General features: G+C 40.8%; 2 protein-coding genes across 10 annotated transcripts in view; one reads left to right on the forward strand and one right to left on the reverse strand.

Moving 5' to 3' along the window:
* Window positions 1-20546, reverse strand: part of LOC105668059 (putative fatty acyl-CoA reductase CG5065) — a 51000-nt gene that overhangs the window by 19148 nt on the left and 11306 nt on the right. For 8 of the 9 annotated variants that reach the window (XR_010889745.1, XM_067353267.1, XM_067353265.1 and 5 more), the window contains 3 exons: window positions 7928-8125; window positions 7418-7614; window positions 6796-6905 (listed from right to left, as the gene is read on the reverse strand). Coding sequence is in view for 8 of the 9 variants with exons in the window: in XM_067353267.1 (XP_067209368.1) it covers window positions 6796-6905; window positions 7418-7614; window positions 7928-8125 (505 nt within the window). In the remaining variant the exon portion in view is untranslated. The remainder of the gene's footprint in view (window positions 1-6795; window positions 6906-7417; window positions 7615-7927; window positions 8126-20546) is intronic. The other variant, XM_067353264.1, reaches the window with a different exon arrangement.
* Window positions 17247-19282, forward strand: LOC136999371 (uncharacterized). Its single transcript, XM_067353253.1, has one exon. The coding sequence runs from the start codon at window positions 17319-17321 to the stop codon at window positions 19272-19274; it is 1956 nt and encodes a 651-aa protein (XP_067209354.1). The 5' UTR covers window positions 17247-17318; the 3' UTR covers window positions 19275-19282.

Genomic DNA, 20546 nt, shown 5'->3' on the forward strand with positions numbered 1-20546 from the left:
CGTTTGCGGCGGCCGGTTCGCGCTTGGAAATGAATGATCCGCCTCGTGGGTTTCACTAGTTTTTTATTGAAAATCACACCCGGCGATCAGTCTAGACATCGAACTCATTCGCGCGCTCGCGTTACAAAGTCTTTCGTCGCGATACACTCGCGTTGCACGTCCGTGCTCGCTGCTCTCTCGTCTCGGACTCTGGCTGGGCATGCAGCAACCGGCACGTAGTCGACGCTAGCCGCCGAAAAGCTGCCTATCAGCGATCGACACCGCGAGCTTGGTAACAAGCTGCCAATCGCATTAGGCGCTAGAAAAATACAACTAATCATTTTTCGGCGATTTCTTATACGGACGCGAACTAACCGCTTGAAGGCCGCTTCGCTTGGAATAAACAAACAGCGGCGAAAGAAAGGCCAACGATTCTCGAAGCTTTGAACAAATTCTCGTTTTGCTACTTGTAATCCTGAACAGAAATTGTAACAATTCGTTACTTTTTGAGTAACGGCAACGGTAATGAGTTCCTTTTTAAAATTGGTAACGAGTAATGATAACGAGTTACTTTTTAAAAAAAAGAACGGTAACGGTAACGAGTTACTTTTATAAAGTAACTTTCCCAACCTTGGTTACATGTATATACATGGAATGTACACGAGGTATATTCTATGCATATACAGGCAGCGATCTCGTTCGAATATACATTCTATGTATATCCATACGATATCCTACGTATATCCATAAATGTATCTACCTCAACGTATATCGTATGTATGTACGTTACATGTATATACATGGAATGTACACGAGGTATATTCTATGTATATACAGGCAGCGATCTCGTTCGAATATACATTCTATGTATATCTATAAGATATCTTATGTATATCCACAAATGTATCTACATCAGCGTATATCATATGTACATATGTACATAGTATATACAGTACATTTTTTTCACATTATGCATATTTCATGTATATACTGTAGCAGTGATGCAAGATCGAGCATCCTGCATCAAGAACCGCATGAGGGGAAGAGCCCCCACCATAGCGGCACCACACAAGCGAGCATCGCTGACGTCACGCGTCCGTGTGCGCTCGCCGTTCCAAGTTCCAATAGCGTATGAGTCGTACGCTGTTGAAACGGAGCTGGGACGGTGGTGACGGACGGGACCCTTAAGGGCTTCGGAAGTGAAGCCGGTTCGGCTTCACCTCCAGTAAAGAAAAACCGGTGCGGGGCCGAAAGAAGAAGGGCGAAGCGGATGAGAGCAGGGGCTCTGGAAGGGGCTCGCTCTCTTCCCGTGGCTCCCTCTTGTACGCCGGCGGAGGTGAAGGGGCACACCGATGGTAAACGTCGGAAGGGCTCCAATAAAACCCCTCCATCGGGCGGCCGTCCGTTGAAGAGGCAAAGGGCTCATGATGGGCACCATGCCTATGCGGACGCTGCTGACCCTCTGGCGAGGGTGATTGCGGCGAAGGGCTACCCCGAGGCAGAGATCACTGCAGAGCAGTTGACTTTGTTGAGGGGTGCGGTCTCGAAAGAGATCGACAGGGCGGTGGTTTGGGTCCCGGGACCTCCCGAGGGCGCAGCCACGGTCTTGAAGCGGCTGGAGAAGCAGAACCCGGGTCTTGTCACCGGGAGCTGGAAAGTGTTCGCGGAGGGGGTAGGGGCCACCAAGGAAGGTGGGAACCTAGTCCTCGGTGTCCCGGAGTCTAGCGTCCTCAAATTGAGGACGCTGGACTTCAAACCATTCTTCGGGCTCGACAGGATTGCCTTTCGGGTAAGTGGGGCCCAAGGGGGGATAAGGGGGGATAAGAAGGAGCCCCCTAAAGCGGTCTCGTAGTTAGATGACGGGATCGAGAGGGGTGGCCTTCCCCCAGATTAATCTGCATCACAGCAAAGGGGCCTCGGCTGTTTTGGCCAGGCATCAAGCTGGGAAGCAAACATGCATATCACTGATGCAAGTACCCTGGGTAATCCGGGGTTGCATCAAGGGCTTGGCAGCCTGCGGTAGGCTCTTTAAGGCTCCATCAGTGGATCGGCCCAGGGCCTGCGTGGCCGTCAAGGGTATGAAAGCCCAGCTAATACCTCACCTGTGTTCCAGGGACGTTGCGGCTGTAGAAGTAGATTTCACTGCTGACTCCGGTGACAGAAGGAAAATGGTCGTTTGCTCGGCCTACTTCTCGCATGACGAGGGGGAGGCGGTGCCGCCTGTACCGGTGATAAAACTGGCAGAATACTGCCAAGAGAAGCGGCTTCCCCTGATCATGGGATGTGACGCTAACGCGCATCACACTGTTTGGAGAAGCTCGGACACCAATGAAAGAGGAAGGAAAGTGTTGGAGTTCCTAGCATCCACGGATCTGGAGATTCTCAACACAAAAGACGAGCTCACCTTCTGCACTATAACGAGAAGAGAAGTGCTTGACATCACTGTCTGTTCCAGGCAGTTGATACAGGAGGTAGTGGAGGGTCTCGACGGAGTCTTCGCTCTCAGACCACAGGCAGATCACCTTCAGGATAGCTAAGGCTAGGGGAAAGGACGTCAAATTCAGGAACCCGAGGAGAACCAAGTGGGACTCTTATAGGAAAGACCTGGCCAGTAGTCTAAGAGGCTTCCCTAAAAGGCACGGATTAGAAGACGAACTGGAGACCTGTGTGGACTACTTGCAGAGGTCTCTGGTAAACTGCTACGAAAGTAATTGCCCCGAAAGGGCGGTTACAAATAATAGAGGAACTTCCTGGTGGACCCCTGGACTGCAGGGTCTCAGAGTGGCGGCTCGCAGGGCCTGGAATAGAGCTAGGAACACGGGCCGTCAATCCAACTGGGAGCTCTCTAGGAGGGCACAGAAGGAGTATAGAGACTCTGTGGTTAGGGCGAAACTGGAAAGCTGGAAGAAGTTTTACGAGGAAGTGGAGGGAATGCCCGAAACGGCAAGAATCTGCAGGATCCTCGCTAGGAACCCGGATGCGACCCTGGAAACTATCGCACTCCCTGATGGGACGGTGGTGACTGGAGAGCGATGTCTGGAGCATCTACTGGAAGTGAGCTTTCCGGGCTTCCATAGGGAGCCGGGAGAGCTATTTGCATATAAGGAGCCGGGCTCACTCAGAAGAGCCCGACAAGCGGATTGGCGAATGGCGGCCAAAATTGTCATGCCCGAGAAGGTCAAATGGGCAATTAACACCTTTAAGCCCTACAAGTCAGCGGGACCGGATGGCGTCTTTCCGGCTCTTTTACAAGAGAGACTGGAACAGATCATGGGCCCACTGACTCGAACCTTAAGAGCATGTATCGCGATGGGCTACACACCCAGTGCATGGAAACTGGCCAGGGTAGTGTTCATCCCAAAGGCGGGAAGAACGAGCTACACCAAGGCAAAGGATTTCAGGCCAATTAGCCTAACATTGTTTCTCCTTAAGACATTGGAGAAGCTGGTGGACGCGTATCTGAGGGAGACAACTCTGTCGAGGCATCCCCTCCATAAAAATCAGCACGCGTATTGTCCGGGCTATTCCACCGAGACTGTTCTACATCAGACGGTAGCGTTTATTGAGGAGCAGCTGGAAAGGAAGAGCTACGTAGTGGGTGCTTTCTTGGACATAGAGGGCGCCTTTAACAATACACCGCACGATGTAGTGTGTGAGGAAGCCGCCAGAAGAGGTGTCCCGATGAAGCTCGTCGAGTGGATCCGGGGCATGCTAGGAAGGCGTGTGATGACTTCGCTGGGAACTGCGAAAGTTTGTGGTTGGGTGGGAAGAGGCTGCCCGCAGGGCGGAGTACTCTCCCCACTTTTATGATGCCTGGTAGCAGACGGATTATTAAAGGCACTGGACGATAGAGGCTTCACTGCACAAGGCTACGCGGATGACGTGGCAATACTTGTGCGGGGCCCCTTTCTAGAGACACGTCTAGAGCTTATGCAGGGGGCACTAGAAGTCGTAGAAGAGTGGTATCAGAGGACGGGTTTAGCGGTGAATCCACTGAAAACTGGTCTTACTGTCTTCACTCGCAAATACAAGGTGGGCACCATTGTGGGACCCACTCTTGGTGGAGTAAGGTTAGTTCCGACCGAATCAGTGAAATATCTGGGAGTTATCCTAAATAGGAAACTGTTTTGGGAGAAGCACTTTTGTAGCCGGTGCAAAAGCTTGTGCCAGTATTTTTGGATGTGCAGAAGGACCTTTGGCCAGACTTGGGGTTTGAAACCGAGTATGATACATTGGATCTACACAGCCATACTTCGCCCCAGACTCACATACGCAGCCGTAGTATGGTAAACTAGGGTGCGAAAGAAAACAGCCAAAGTTGCGCTGGAGCATGTCAGGGCTCTGATTTTGAGAGGGGCCCTGGGTGCTATGGTTACAACACCAGTGGCGGCGATGGGCGTAATGTCCGGCATCGAGCCGTTTCACCAGATGGTGGTGGCTGCTGCAGCAATGGCGGCATACCGTCTGAGATGCGAACTAAAATGGAAGAAGGGAGCCTGGCATACGAGGCTGCCAGAAGACGTTCTGTTGGATCCGATATTCGAGATGGATTCGACAAGACAGAATACCTATTATTCGGGCTTCTGATAGGCGCTTTAAAGTGCATATACCGAGACCGGAAGAGTGGGAACAGGAAGGTGGAAACTTAGGGGCTCGAGTGCGTGGAGGGGACGTCTGGTATACGGACGGCTCCAAGACGGACACGGGCTCCGGGGCCGGCTTCTTTGGCAGTCGAGAGGGATAGAAGGAGAGCATTTCTCTCGACAGTTATGCCACGGTATTCCAAGCGGAGATTGTGGCTATCCTAAGCTGTGCTCAGACCGTGCGGAGTAAGGAAGAAGCGGGAGAGCACATCAGAATTTGTACGGACAGCCAGGCGGCCATCAAGGCGCTGGGGGCTCCGACAATAACATCGCGGTTGGTTCAGGAGTGCAGAGGCGTTCTGGACGAACTGGCGAGAGAAAGAGAAGTCATCGTTACCTGGGTGCCTGGTCACTCAGGTATTCAGGGTAATGAATGTGCGGACCAGCTGGCAAGAGCGGGTTCAGAAACAACGATGGTAGGACCGGGGCCGGCTCTGGGAATCCCCTTTTATCTAGGAAGGGGGAGGATCAAAGAATGGTTCCGCAGAGAACATCTAAGACACTGGAGAGTGGAATCTGAGTCCAAATGTAGACAGGCTAGAGCTCTGATGGGAGATACTCCTAATAAGGAACTGGCTTGGAGCATAAGGGCTCTGAGTAGGAGAGATGCCAGGACAGCGATACAGATACTGACGGGTCATGGCACCTTAAACTACCACATGTACAAGCTTGGGCCTAGCGATACATCCAGGTGCAGGGCATGTGGAGACGACGAGGTAACAAGCCTTCATGTACTCAGCGACTGTCCTGCACATGCAGGGCTGAGACACAAGATGCTGGGCTCAGCACTACTTGGGCCCGAGCAGATCAGGGAGCTGCCGGTGAGGGATCTGATTCTCTTTTAGAGAAAAACAGGTCTCTCATGAGTAAGTTTATGAGGGGAGGCACAATGGACAATGTCTGGGTGCCGCGGGCGGTGCTTCGAAAGAGGAACGCCCCCCCGTTACGATATATGTTATGTTTATGTTATAAGTTTGTTCGGGTCGAACAAAAGGTCAGGATGGCCGAACTATAGGAAGATAGTGTAAGAGCATAATATAATAAGTATAGGAGAGTTGTGTTTTCGTGGCGATGATCGAGACAATAGCGATCGACCAAAACACGGCGTCCGGGCATCGGCGGCCGTTGGCCGGCAAGACGAGCGAGCGAGAGCTCGCGTGAATCGCCAGAGAATCGGCAGAGAGTCATTTACCACGAAACAGATCGGTCGTAATCAAGTTGTATCTACACTTTCTTGTATTAATATATTTATCCTGACGTTATTATTTTATTTTATTTTATTTTTATTAATTGGAAAACCCTCCACCAATTCCTTTACAATACATAGGATATCGAATGTTTACTGGGTAGTTTTTTGATGGTGGAGCCCCCCGCAGGGTGACGGAACACACTGCCTCCAGATTTTTGATAATAACGGCTAAAATATTGGAGTTAGATAAAATATGTATAGGACTTTATTTGTAGAGCATTTTATGAACTTTATTTTTTATTTGACAACTTTTTCCGTACAATAAACGCTTTCTGAAATAATTAACAAAAACAGTTTTACCTTTGAGGGGGGCGGAAAGGACATTTGCGCCAAAAATCCATTTGGGAATATTATTTACTAGATAAAATAAGTATTTAGGCTAAAAATCAACCAAATCGGAGGTGATAGCTTTTCGGAAGTTTATCCCTATATTGTACCTACTGGCTCATTCGAGCATATTATGTGCAGACGTGAACAGAAGTTTCTATATTTTTCCCGAATTTTTCAACGCATTGTGCAGATCTGTTAAAATTTGTGTGTATATCGCGCCAAGAGATTTTCTCTTATGATTTCTGAATGTTGGAAGTTTTTAATTTTTATCATGTCAGTGGATTTATCCAGTGAAACACACTTATCGAGTAAAAAAGAAAAGTATATTTCTAACAAAAAGTTAATATACAGTTCTTACACGTTTCACACAATTTTAATTCTGCCTACGCTAAAAAGTGATTTTTCCTATCATCTTTATTTTAGGAGCGCTCACTGACGTTAGGCCGACGTCCTATACGTTACCGCGAATATAAACGTACACATGTCAGTGTATACACATGCACTTCTTAGAAGAGGTAAAACTTTCAGCGCTTTATTTAAAAATGAGATTTCCAAATTCAACACTGAAAAATTATAAAATATACCAATAATTACCGATTGATGGTCTCACAATGCAGCAAGACAGATTAGGATACTCGTTGACCACCAATGTTTCGCTAAGATGCTTCGAATACGTGTAGGTATTTGGATGTGGATGTATCAAGCTAGAATTATAACAATAGACAAATGCGTTATTGCACAGACACATTTTTTATTATTGGATAATTCAATGAGTTATTTATTAAACAATTATTTAGTATTTTTAATTTTTTATTATTTTTTAAATAATTAATTAAATCACTAAAGAGGTAATTATTATAATTTTATAATTAATTTTATAATAAATATACTTATAAATATGTCATTATTGTTGTTGTGGATGGTTTCCAGAATAAAATACACCATCCCAAGTCAATTGAAATACTTAGTAGGTTCATTATAACCCAACACTTGGTTATACAGAACAGCGTCGTTATAAACGTGAAAAACAGAAAAAGACCAAAGCGTAAGTCTGTATGCATGCGCATTCACAAAGGCGCAACTAATAAGCAAGCAGCAAATGGAAAAAGAAAAGTAACATGCGACTTACAGATAGATACATAAAAAACGGAACAGAAGGATACACTTTAATCTTACAACAATTATTAATGATTAATAAGATCGTTAATTTAATTACTTTGGTGTAAGAAGATCGATACTTTCTTCGTTCAGCCATTGAACGAGTATCATGACATTGTGGGGATCATGAGGGGAATTATACATCCGTTCAGCAAGTTCCTTTTGGTCGACGTGACAAAAAGTCGTGCTTAGGTGCAGGAAACATTCCAGTTGCTTCATTTGCTTCGCCAAGTCCAGTACCTTTTTTGTACTTGTCTTCAGGATTAAATCAGATATCATGCATTTTAAGTATTGTGTAAAATATTGTGCATAAATTTAGGTTTGGAAAACAGATTCGTGAAATTAAGTAAGTTTTATATTGCATTGTCATTTAAATATCAACACGTTTTTCATATAACTTTAAATATATAATTAATGAATACAGAATCTAAATGTACAATGTAATCAACGTAATGTGTAATAATAATAATAAAAAATTTTTTTCACATAAAGAAGACAAATGCAACGAATGAAACTTTGAGTTATTGACGTCGATTTTTTTAAATTGTAGAGCTAATATATATCTTACAGTGTTCATCTCGATGGCGTCTTTCAATTTCGCATTGAAACGAGTAGATGCAGCGCAATGAAATACCACATGTACTTCGTTTATCAGACGTTTTCGCTGCTCTTCAGTGAAACCCAAATTGTCCGAAGTTATGTCACCGTTTAACGGTACCACTTTTTGAAGGACATAAGGTTTCTCCATTTTGATTCTTTGAAACAACTATAGAAATATTAATAATTATCACCATTATTTGTTATTAATTTACATAATGTGTACTATCATTCATAAAAGTTTCATACCTAATTTAAAAAATCATGAATTCTTTGAGATTAGAATTAAGTAATAAATTTTTATGGTAGCAAAAATTATAGTTATAATTAAAAGATTAGTATAGCATATGATGAACATAATCATTATTATAAATAATATGTTAAACCTAAGTGTCTTTAAAAATTAAAAAAAGGGGATACTAAGTTATTAAAATCATGCATATAAAATCATTATATTTTATAAATTGTTTATGATTATCGCAAATTTTTTGTTTTGTTTTAATATTATTGCGTAACAATTAATAATTGATTACTAAATAGATATAAAAATTAATTAAGTGTTAATGTTACGTCCTGATCAGACTACACGATTCTTTTCTTTTCATTAAATACCAGACCTAGTAAACGCGGAACCAACAAAACTCTTAAGAAATATTATAACGCCAGAGCTGTTTTTCTCATGAGACACCAGGAGCTCGAATCTTCTCACGGAGAAAAATAGCATGGATATTTCAAAATACCTTGGCCGCTCAGCGTGCCTATCGTCGCCAGAAAAACCGTAAAAGTCAAAACTTCGCGGTAGCTGGAGTCCTTAACCGACTCCAGACGGTTAGAGTAAGAGATAAAAAGAAAAAACTGGCACCAACTAGTCATACTCTTGGATTCCACCTACGGGAACTCTAGCTAGTAGATAGGGTTTTACCGAGTAACGATCGGGGAATGACCGCAGTCGCATGCCGAGAAGGCGCGACACCTGATACGGCGCACGTGTTTAGTAGGTCTGGGAAACCGAGATGCATTAGTCGCACTCTCCACGCGACACCAAGGGCACGCGACAGTCGTAAACTGTCAAATTTATTAGATCAGTGACCCAAGGCTTTGCGAACTTATATACCGATTCTTAACCACCCAATCCGAAAGCCGAGAATCGGGGCAAGCACTTCTATAGACCACCCATCATTCCATCGTATGGTCTAAAGACTACGCCCACCCAGATCTTAAGACACTGAGATGCACCCCACCTATACTAATTAACACCAACCGGGTTACGCCACCTCAAAAACCTACCCCCATCATATATGGACCCGAAACGACGCTATTCCTTATTCGTTAGGGCCTCTTTCTTCCTATCTCATTTCAAGTAACCTAGTCATCTAAACCCAATCCTATTAGCTAAAAATGACGCCATCCTCCCCCACATTAAAAATTTTCTCGCAAGACTAATTCCTATTCGATCCCCGCTTCCAAAAACCTAAGATTTTCCAAAGGGATCTACCCCAAAGAAAAAGTATAAAAACCCGTGTTCTGGTGGCTCCGGACACAATCACACACAGTTTTTCAAGCAGGTTTGCGCAGTTATTCCGTTTAGCTCAGTTTCTCGAAACAGTTTTTCGAGTAGTTCGGGGGCGCGAATCAAAGAGTAAAATCAGTTGATACTTTGTCGCGACCATCTCGTGGTGCATCTCAAGTAGAGGGTCCATTACCTTGACGACACCATCCCGCAGTAGGGTGCCCACTCGTTTACAAAAGGGTCCGACGCCTATACAACACCTTCCCTCAACGGGCGCCTGCTCAGAACCACCGAACATATTCAACGCGATCCGAAACTACTCTGCAACGAGTAAGTCAGTTCATTTCTCTTTATTTTATTATTTCTTCTGTCACTCCCTCCGGAAAAATAAAACACTCACTCACACACACACACACACACACACACACACACACACACACACACACACACACACACACTTGTAAAGAATACATAAATAAAATTATTAACATATGCGATTAAGAATTAAGTTTTTGTATCCTAATTGCCGATTCAATCAAATTAAAATGTTGTCTATTTAGTAAATTAAACTTTTGTTCTTTTTCATTTAACCACACCCTCCTCGTTCGTCACCCCCTCACACCTTCCCTCTCAAATTGCGCACAAAGGTTCCGCCCCGGAGGTAATAGGGATTCAATTCCTTGACCCAAAAAGGGAACCACGAGCAGTTGACTTGTTGACGGAGTAAAAACGACTCTTCCAGTCGCTGACCCGTCGCAAGTCCTAAACGTGCCGCTCGGCTCGTGCGGTCAGAGTCCGTTTACGTCGATCGCCGAGCCCAACGAAAAAAATTCTACATCTATCAGGACGCCGGCAGAACTTGATAGAAAGAATAAAAATTGGGGGCTCGTCCGGGATGAAAAGTGCAATTTTTGAGAGGTAGGAATGACAACGAGGTCTAACTCCGATAAAGATAAAATAGAAGAACAATTTAATGCCGCAATAAAAAACAAAAAGAAAACTAAATCAGATACATTAGATACACTTCACACATCCACTCCAGCAGCCTCCTCCGCTCGCGTCCCTAAACGAATTAAATTCAACGCTAACGAACCTGAAATTGAAGCGTTTTTAGTGGAACCTAGTGCTCCCGAGTACGGTTCCGACGATTCTGGTGACGAGACTATTAGACCGTGTGGTGAGAACGAACACTTAAATTTTAAACTAAGTCCAAGTGACAGTAAAAGGGTGAAAAATATGGCGCAAGGTAATCCGTTTGCTACCCTAAAATACGCGGTCGAAGCCGTTCCATTTTTCGACGGAAAAAATATCCCATTAAATTATTTTATCGAAGGATGCGAAGAGGCAAAGTCTATGTTGCCCCATGAAGCAGAGCCTCAATTTACTAAAATTTTACGAACGCGAATAGTAGGCGAGGCGCGACGAACAATTAGAGATCAAGATTTCGAAACAGTAGCTCAGTTAACTAAATATCTAAAACAAATTTACGGCGGATCTAAAAATGTGTATCAGTTACAGGGAGAATTAGGAAACGTATATCAAAAGAATGACGAGGATGTCGTCACTTATGCTAATCGTGTAAAACTCTTAGGAAAACAGATACGAGAAGCCTATCGTAGTTCAGAACACGCGTTAACAGATCACGACGTGCGAGCATCTTTAGAAAAAGACATGTGTAAATGTTTCATCCGAGGCCTAAAACCCGAAATCGAGCAGAGGATCGCTCGAAACTTAGACGTACAAGCGACTGTAACAGATGCCCTACGGATAGAAAGAGAGCTTCGTGCTATTACAGATTTACGACATGGACCTGCTAACTCCGACCGAAATAATGTACAGGAAAATCGTTCCAGAATTTGTCAAATTTGCTTTAAAATTGGCCACTCAGCAGCTAATTGTAGAAAACTTATGCAAATGGCAGACTCTTTTAAACAAAATAATTTAGGCACTGAAATCCTAATTTGCCAGATTTGTAAAAAACGCGGACATAGTGCAGAAAAGTGTCGATTACGTGATCCTCAAGCTCAACGATCAATAAATATGGTGCAGGAAAATACCATAAAATGTCAATTATGTTTTAAACCGGGTCATAATGCAAAAAATTGCCGCCTAAATAATTCTAATAACCAAATAAGTAATTTTAACAATAAGATCTCCATAATTTGCCAGTGGTGCGACCGACCGGGCCATTCTGCCAATAATTGTTGGAAAAAACAAAACGAGCAAACAAATCTTAATAATCAAAACAGAATTATCTGTCAAATTTGTAATAACTTGGGCCATACAGCTAAAAACTGCCGTTCAAATCCTAATCAACCAGCAAATTCTGCTGACGGAACGTTTTGCCGTTATTGTAAAGAAAACGGGCACCTAATTGAAAATTGTCAATTGCGCATTGCAAGTAATAATCGTAAAAGAGAAGGAAACACGGGAAATGGGAACGGCCCTTCGAAATCGGGCGTACCGCAGGGGTCCGACCAGACCTTACGCCCGTCGACCTCACAGAAAAATGCGTAAAAAGTGACCCTTCGGAAATTCGGCCCGTAACTGTAAATCTTAACAAACAGAGTCGCGTACCTACTGTCCAAATAAAAATTAACGAAATAATTTTGCCCATAACTTTTATGCTAGACACAGGTTCCGGTCCTAACATAATTAAGGAAAATTTTGTGCCTCAAAATTTAAATATTAATTATAATAACGTTTTACAGTTAAATGGTATAAATAATTACCCCGTTTATACACTCGGAGAAATCGCTCTTACTCTTTTCGGCGAGTCAGTAAAATTCCACATAGTAGCCGATGACTTTCCGATTACGCAATCAGGAATATTAGGAAACGATTTCTTTAAACAAACAGCTTCAACTATCGATTACGCACACGAACGACTAAACGTTTTTGGAAACTGCGTGACATTTTCTTCTCCAGAAACTATCGTAGCATCACCCAGATCAGAATCCTTGTTTTACGTGAGAATAAAAAATCCAGAAATAAAAGTAGGTTATTTACCAAAAATCAAATTAGCGCACGGAATATATTTGGGAGATACTATCGTGGAAAACGTGTCGGGAAAAGCTTATTTGAATGTCATAAGCACTTTGGACGAAGAAGTTGAAATTCGAGTGCCTACCCTTCGACTCAGGCCCCTGAGTGAACTGCTCGACGACCATAAAATTGATCTTAACCAGGATAGTTTAAGGAAAACGCAAGAGACGACGATACAACCTGAAAGCGACGAAACTCTTAAGATGCAAAATGAATTTAACAACGATGAACTCGACGATAGAGACATTAATAACGTTAACATTATTAATAATAATGAAAAATTCGAAGATGGTAGTAAAAATAAAACTAAGATCAAAGTAAACAAAAATGATGACGTGTCAAATAATAAAATTAAAAGGGAAATTAAAAATAAAGATAAAATTGAAGATAAAGATAAAATTAAAAATAACGTTGAAAATAAGAATGATCCTGAAAGTAGAGAGGGAAGTTGTCAAGTCCCTCCAAAATTATTGAACAATTCTAAAAACGGGGAGGAAAGCCGTCAAACCTCGTTAAAAGAAATGAGTGACTCTACATCCTTTGAAGGGAGAAGTTTCTGTACTTTTCCGAATCATCAAATCATTCCCGGAGGGGGAAGTTACCAAACCTCTCCAGACCCCGTCGGTTGCGAGGAGGGAAATTACCAAACCTCGCTACGCAATTCGACACAATCTTCTTTTAAAAATATAAAAGGGAGAAGTTTTCTATCCTCCTTAAAAAATATAAAATTTCCAAAGGTTGGATCACTCTCGAAAATTAATGGAAAAGAAAATCAGGATACATATGTAACAATTGAAGAGCTACTGGATAAAATCCAACATTTTAATAAAAAAATGACGATTAATGACAGTATTAAGAGTAAAAATAAACCATCTTTGAAAATTTTGGCGTTATCAAAAATTAAGACTCAGGAAATGATAGATAAATTTATGCGAAAGAGGAAATCTAAACATAAACATGAAAATGTGAAAAAATTAGTAAAAGATTGCATGGAGAAGTTAACTCCGCGTGAAAATCTAAGTCAAGACGCTGTTAACACTCCAGTCCGTAGCAAGTGTCTAGTAGTAGCAGAAAAATCTGGAAAGGATCGTCTTACAGAAATCGTCGACCTACTACGTTTGGAACACTTAAACGCACGAGAAAAAGAAGGCATAATAAGGCTTATTACACAGAGTCAAGACCGATTTCACATACCTGGAGAAAATTTAACTGCCACTCAAATATTACAACATCAAATTTCAACAACGGATGATCGACCGATAAACACGAGGCAATATAGATTTCCGCAATCTCATAAGGAAGAGATAAATAAACAAGTAGAAGAACTGCTGACAGGAGGTATAGTTAAACCTTCGCAATCACCGTATAATACACCCATATGGATAGTACCCAAAAAGGAAGACTCGAAAGGAAATAAACGCTGGAGAATGGTTTTAGATTTTCGAGCTTTAAACGATAAAACAATCGGAGATGCTTATCCATTACCGAATATTGTCGATATTCTTGATCAATTAGGAGGAGCGCAATACTTCTCCGTATGTGATTTAGCTTCCGGATTTCATCAAATAAAAATGGATCCTGCAGATGGCCATAAAACTGCTTTCACCACTCCTTTTGGACATTATGAATTCGATAGAATGCCTTTTGGATTAAAAAATGCACCTGCTACTTTTCAACGTTTAATGGATCTAGTATTATCAGGACTACAAGGCCAGGAATTATTTGTTTATATGGACGACATCGTTATTTACGCCGCCTCATTGGAAGAACACGAAAGGAAATACAATTTATTAATTGAAAGGCTTCGAAAGGCCAATTTAAAATTACAACCGGACAAATGTGAATTCTTAAAAACAGAAGTAACTTATCTAGGGCATATAATTAGTAAAAATGGAGTTAAACCTGATCCTAAGAAGTTAGAAGCAGTAAAATTATTTCCTAGGCCCAAAACACCAAAAAACATTAAACAATTTTTAGGACTCGCTGGATATTATAGACGATTTATACCGAATTTTTCAAAACTGGCAAAACCATTAACTAATTTGTTAAAAAACGATACACGATTTGAATGGACGATTACTCAAGAAGAATCTTTCGAAATATTGAAACAATTATTATGTAAAGAGCCCGTATTGCAATATCCTGATTTTTCAAAACCATTTATTTTAACAACGGATGCTTCTGGGATAGCAGTAGGAGGAATATTATCGCAAGGAGAAATAAATAAGGATCGTCCAGTGGCCTATGCATCTCGTACTTTAACAGATAACGAACTGAAATACGATACATATGAAAAGGAAGCATTAGCAATAGTTTATTGCGTTAAACATTTTCGACCATACTTATACGGACGAAAATTCACACTGGTAACCGATCACAAGCCTTTAATGTGGTTTAAGAATGCTCAAGATGCGAACATGAGAATATTACGATGGAGACTAAAATTAGCGGAATACGATTATGAAGTGGAATATAAAGCAGGTAAAATGAATATAAACGCAGATGCATTATCACGAAATCCTATAAACCTTGAAGAAGTCGATTGTAAACCAGTTAGAAAGGGCAGACAGAAACAAAAAATCTCTAAAGATGCTAAAACAACCTTAAAAACGCAAAGAGAATTTGACGAAGAAGAAGATAATTATAAATTGTATCTCTCCGATTCTTCAGAGGAAGATGATAATTACGAACTACGCCTCTCTGACACTGAAGAAAATGATAATTACAAATCGCATCTTTCTGATAGCGAGGAAGAAAATTACGAATTACATTTTTCCGACACCGAAGAAAACGAAAATGCAATTAAAAATAATACAGACTCGATACCATTTACCCAAGAAGAATTAGATGAACCAAATCAACAAATAATAGAGAGAGCATTAATTCACAGTCCACCTACACATGACAAAATACTAACAAGAAGTCGGACAGCACGACGTCGAATTACCGATCAAGATGATTTAATAAAAGAGCAAATAGACGATAACATTATATTGTTAGACGATAGAAATGATCCGCCTGATAAAGAAAACAATGATGAAGACGAGGAACAAGAAAATATAGACAATAACCAAGAGATCAATATCAAAAATTATAGTAAACCCACTATTAATAATCAGCAAATAATAAAAAATAATATAATTGAATCTCGCGATCTATTATTCTTACGTAAAGACAACATAGCATATTTTGTTGATACAAACGGTAAACCTTTAGATTCCGGTTCGCAAAAGTTATTCGAACGAAACAAACTTCCAAATTTAAATAATCTTATGTTAAATCAACCTAAAACCATTAAAGTAAAAAATTATTATCATATAATATTGCCGATAAGCGAAGAACAACGAGAAGGCCCAACATTAACTTTATCTCGAATCATAACCGCTTTAAATAACTTAAAAGAAACTGTTGAAAATTTAAAAATTGAAACACTTAGTATTGCTAAAACGGATTTTATTAACAATGTACCGTGGAACAATGTCAAAAATCAGCTACAATTAATATTCCTTGACGCACCAATTAAATTAATTATTTGCAATGAATTAGTTAAATATCCACCTAGAGATCTACGACCAATAATAATAGGAGAAACGCACTGTTTACCCACTGGGGGACATCGCGGAGTAACTAAAACGTATAATAGAATCAAACATAATTATTACTGGGAAAATTTAAAAATAGATGTACAGCGTTTTATCCAACAATGTTTACATTGCCAATTAAAGAAACTAGTTCGCGTAAAAACCAAACAACCTATGATAATTACCGATACACCCGGATCATCTTTCGATAAGGTCGCCATGGATATCGTAGGACCTTTGCCTAAAACCGAACGTGGCAATGAATATATCTTAACTCTACAAGACCAACTCACTAAATTTAGCATGGGAATACCGTTATCCGACCAAACTGCCGAAACGGTAGCCGAAGCTTTCGTCGATCGATTTATTTGTGTATTCGGTTCTCCGAAAGCAATTTTAACAGACCAGGGTAGAAATTTTATCAGTGACTTAATGAAAAAGGTAGCTAAAATATTTAAAATTCGTAAATTCCGTACAACCGCATTCCATCCTCAATCAAACGGCTCATTAGAAAGATCACATCACGCATTAGGAGAATATTTAAAGCAATATGCAAGAGAACAAAAACAGTGGGATAGATGGATAAGTCTCGCGATGTATAATTATAACACTAGTGTACATGAAGCAACTAAACACACGCCTTACGAATTAATCTTCGGTAAAATAGCACGAATTCCGTCAAATGAACCTTTAGCATCTGGCGATAAATTAGCAACTTACAACGAATATCTTGTAAATTTAGTTAGTCAACTCCACGCAATTCAGAAAAATGCCCGAGAAAACGTTGTCGAAGCAAAAATTAAATCGAAAAGACACTATGATAAAAAGATAAACCCACAAACATTCAAACTTGGTGATCAAGTCTTTTTATTAAAAGGCCCTAAACCTGGCAAATTTGGAGATCAATACACAGGACCCCATGAGGTCTTAGAAATATTGAATAGAAATAACGTAAGAATTAAAATAAAAAAGAACAGTCGCGTTGTACACCCTAATCGCCTACGAATCTCACACATCAAACCAACTCCTAATAATTAAGTAATTTTATTATTATTAATTAAAATAAGTAACTATAAAAAAATATATATAAATATATTTTACACAAAAAAAAATTTATAAATAAATAAATGATAAATTGATTAGCAAATAAGGAAATAAGTAATAACAACAAGTTTGACAATTAAAGGTGCGCTATATTAATATACCTTAGACGTGCTAAATTTCAGATGGATCTCCGAGGATTTTTAATAATCGCCGTGCTAAATTTTTGGTTACGCGGCACTAAAGGCATAATAGGATATGACTGCGGATCTGCATCGACGAACATTACGACTCTATCATTACTGGGGATAGAGGAATGTGATATACCACAGCCAGAAGTAGCAGCTCAGAAGATTTATATACAATTGCTACAAATTAACGAATTTACCTCTGCGAGAGTTATACAATGCAAAATAGAAATAGACAGATTAATCAGGAGATGCGGAATGTTCTCTCACTCCATGGACGTGTACAACGGAAAGCACGCGTATATAGAAGAAGTATCAAGAGACGCCTGCCAACGAATGCATATGTATGGTACTTACGAAATCGGGAACACTCGAATAACAGGATTGAAATCCAATCAAACTGCAACACGACCGGTAACACTGGCCGGACACGTGAACAATGATGGCACCTGTTCCGGAACAACATATAGCGATCCATTCGGCACATGGGAAAAAGCCGTGGTACTCGCAACCATAAAAATTACACTACAGGATTATATAGCTGACGTGAAGATAAACACAAACCGAGTCCAACTGAGGTCTGGAGTGACCTGTGCGTTGAGCGCAACACATTGCACCGACATCGAGGGTGGGGATACCTACTGGGCATCCATGCCCACGGATACCTGCAGGTTCGGCACTTATGGAGTATTATATGAAGGATATGCACACAGAATAATAGACGTCGTCAACAAACAACAGCAAATTGTTTATTCCATGACTACAGAAGACACAGTTTTTGCATTGGCAAGCAGAGACTCCTATTCTACTTGTGGATACACTCTTTTCCACACGGAACATCCAAAATTAGTAATTTTCGAAACTTCACCAGGCGTAGCAATTTTTAAAAAAGAATCACGCATAGCTAATTTGGACATTTTCACCTATATGAATTCTAAATTTGTATATGTAGAGAAACATGTGCGGACTCAATTTAGTGAACTATATAAGAATATTTTACTGCAACAATGTCAGCTCGAACAGAAAATATTACACAATTCATTAGCCATAGCCACTCAATCACCGGATGTTTTCGCTTATCACTTTATGAAGGGACCAGGATACATGGCCTTACTGGCTGGCGAAGTAATACACATAGTAAAATGTGTGCCTGTCGAAGTAAGAGTAGCACACACCGAAGAATGCTATGATCAATTGCCTGTGACGCGAGAAAACAGAACACAATTTTTAACACCGCAAACCCATATACTATTACGACAAGGAACGCAGATTACGTGCAATTTGTTCGCACCACCTATGTATCTTCTGGGAGATGCATGGTATAGACTCACTCCTAAACCAATACATACAGTACCGCCGATGACCATGAAACCGATGACAACACCTAGCTGGAAATATATTAGCCCCGGATCACTTGCTACCAGCGGCATATATACTGAAGGAGATTTAAGCGATCTCAGGGATCATATTATGTTTCCTGCTGAGAGACCAGCAATGTTAAACACCTTGGCCAGAGGAATGATGGGCCACTCTACGATTATGCACGATGGAGGATCTTTTGCAAACTTCCTAGATGAAGCATCAGTTGAAAAAATAGCTATGTCAGCATGGCAGAAATTTTGGGATCGATTCCTAATTTTCGGCAATATAAGCGCTGGATTTTTAGGAATTTACTTGGCAGTAAGAGCAGTAAAATTAATATTGGATACCATTGTGCATGGCTATGCTCTACACACAGTATACGGATGGTCCATATACCTGCTTGGAGCCATTTGGGACTCGTTAACTCAGCTCCTATTACACTTAAAACTGAAAAAACCACGCGATGGAAATAGAGAAACTATGCAACCGTCCGCAGAACGAAACCCGATAGAAGACTCTTCACAGAGGGGAACCTACCCCCTATTACCTGCAAAGGACGCATCCACTTATACATTCGCACTAAAGGACTGACCGCTTGATTTCTCTTTCCCTTGAAAAAAAAAAAAAGGGGAGAAAAAAAAAGGGGGGAAAAAAAAGGGGGGAAAAAAAAGGGGGAAAAAAAAAGAGGGAACGGAAAGAAGGAAAAGAAGAAAAAAAAAAAACATAAACAACAGCTTCCCTACCAACCTTACATAAGCGCCAACTCTGACAATTCTTATTTTTCTTATTTACGCATTTTATTGTTTTATCTCATTTTAATCTGTTTTGCTCCTTCTTATGGGGTCTCGCGGTTGCGACCCGAAATTCGCACCTAACCCCAACACCACCTTTTTGTTTATAGAAACATGGAGATCGAACACCTCGATACTCAAACACTGAGCCGCTTGCCGTTTGCTGTTAAAATAATCAGGGTGTTTTCGCCCACGCTGATTTGGATTCACCTGGAAAATAGTAAAGAATCTTTCCAAAAAATGATGGAAGACTTCAACCAGCGGATGAACAAACGCCGATTTTTCCATTCGAATACAAAACTAGGCGACATTGTTGCCCTCGAAACGAATGGAGGATGGCAACGCGGCATCGTTACAAAAATGAACGGAGATGGGACAGCGCAGGTAGGACTCCGAGATTGGGGCGTGTATGTCCGCCATGCAATCGCTGAACTCTACCATCTCGAGGAGAGGTTTAGAGAACATTTCTGGCAAGCCGTGCTATGTAGCTTAGCCTACACAGCCCCTGCCACCACAGGACCCACATGGTCCCGCAGAGCCATAAATGTTACCAGAAGCATCGCCGAACAGCAAACCGGAATTATGCAGATAATCAAACCAATTCGTGACGAAGGTGCACTCATCAAATTAGATATTAAGAACGAAACTAACAACGTCTACCACAACCTCAGAGACTTATTAATAGAATTAGGAGTCGCGCAAAAAATAGCGAATATAGCCACACACACCGTACCATCCGCGTTGAGTTAAACACCACACCCTTATTATCACGCATAAGGATATATACATAATTAATTCTATAATCACAGATAATAACTGATAAGAATAACAAAAATATATACATATATATATTGTGTTTGTTATTAGGCAAAGGAAAAGTTTTTAAAAAAAAAAAAGAAAAAAAAAAAAAAAGAAAAAAATTTTATATAACTATCTTTTATAAAAAGTTATCTCTAATTATCTCTTATAAGAGAGAAAATACATAAATATATATACATATATATATTCAATAGTGTAAGCCAATCACGAATAAGAAACTAGATTAAGGTTGTCCAGAACGTATTTTATAAAT

Source organism: Linepithema humile, chromosome 4, assembly GCF_040581485.1.
Source record: "Linepithema humile isolate Giens D197 chromosome 4, Lhum_UNIL_v1.0, whole genome shotgun sequence".
Taxonomy (NCBI): Eukaryota; Metazoa; Arthropoda; class Insecta; order Hymenoptera; family Formicidae; genus Linepithema; species Linepithema humile.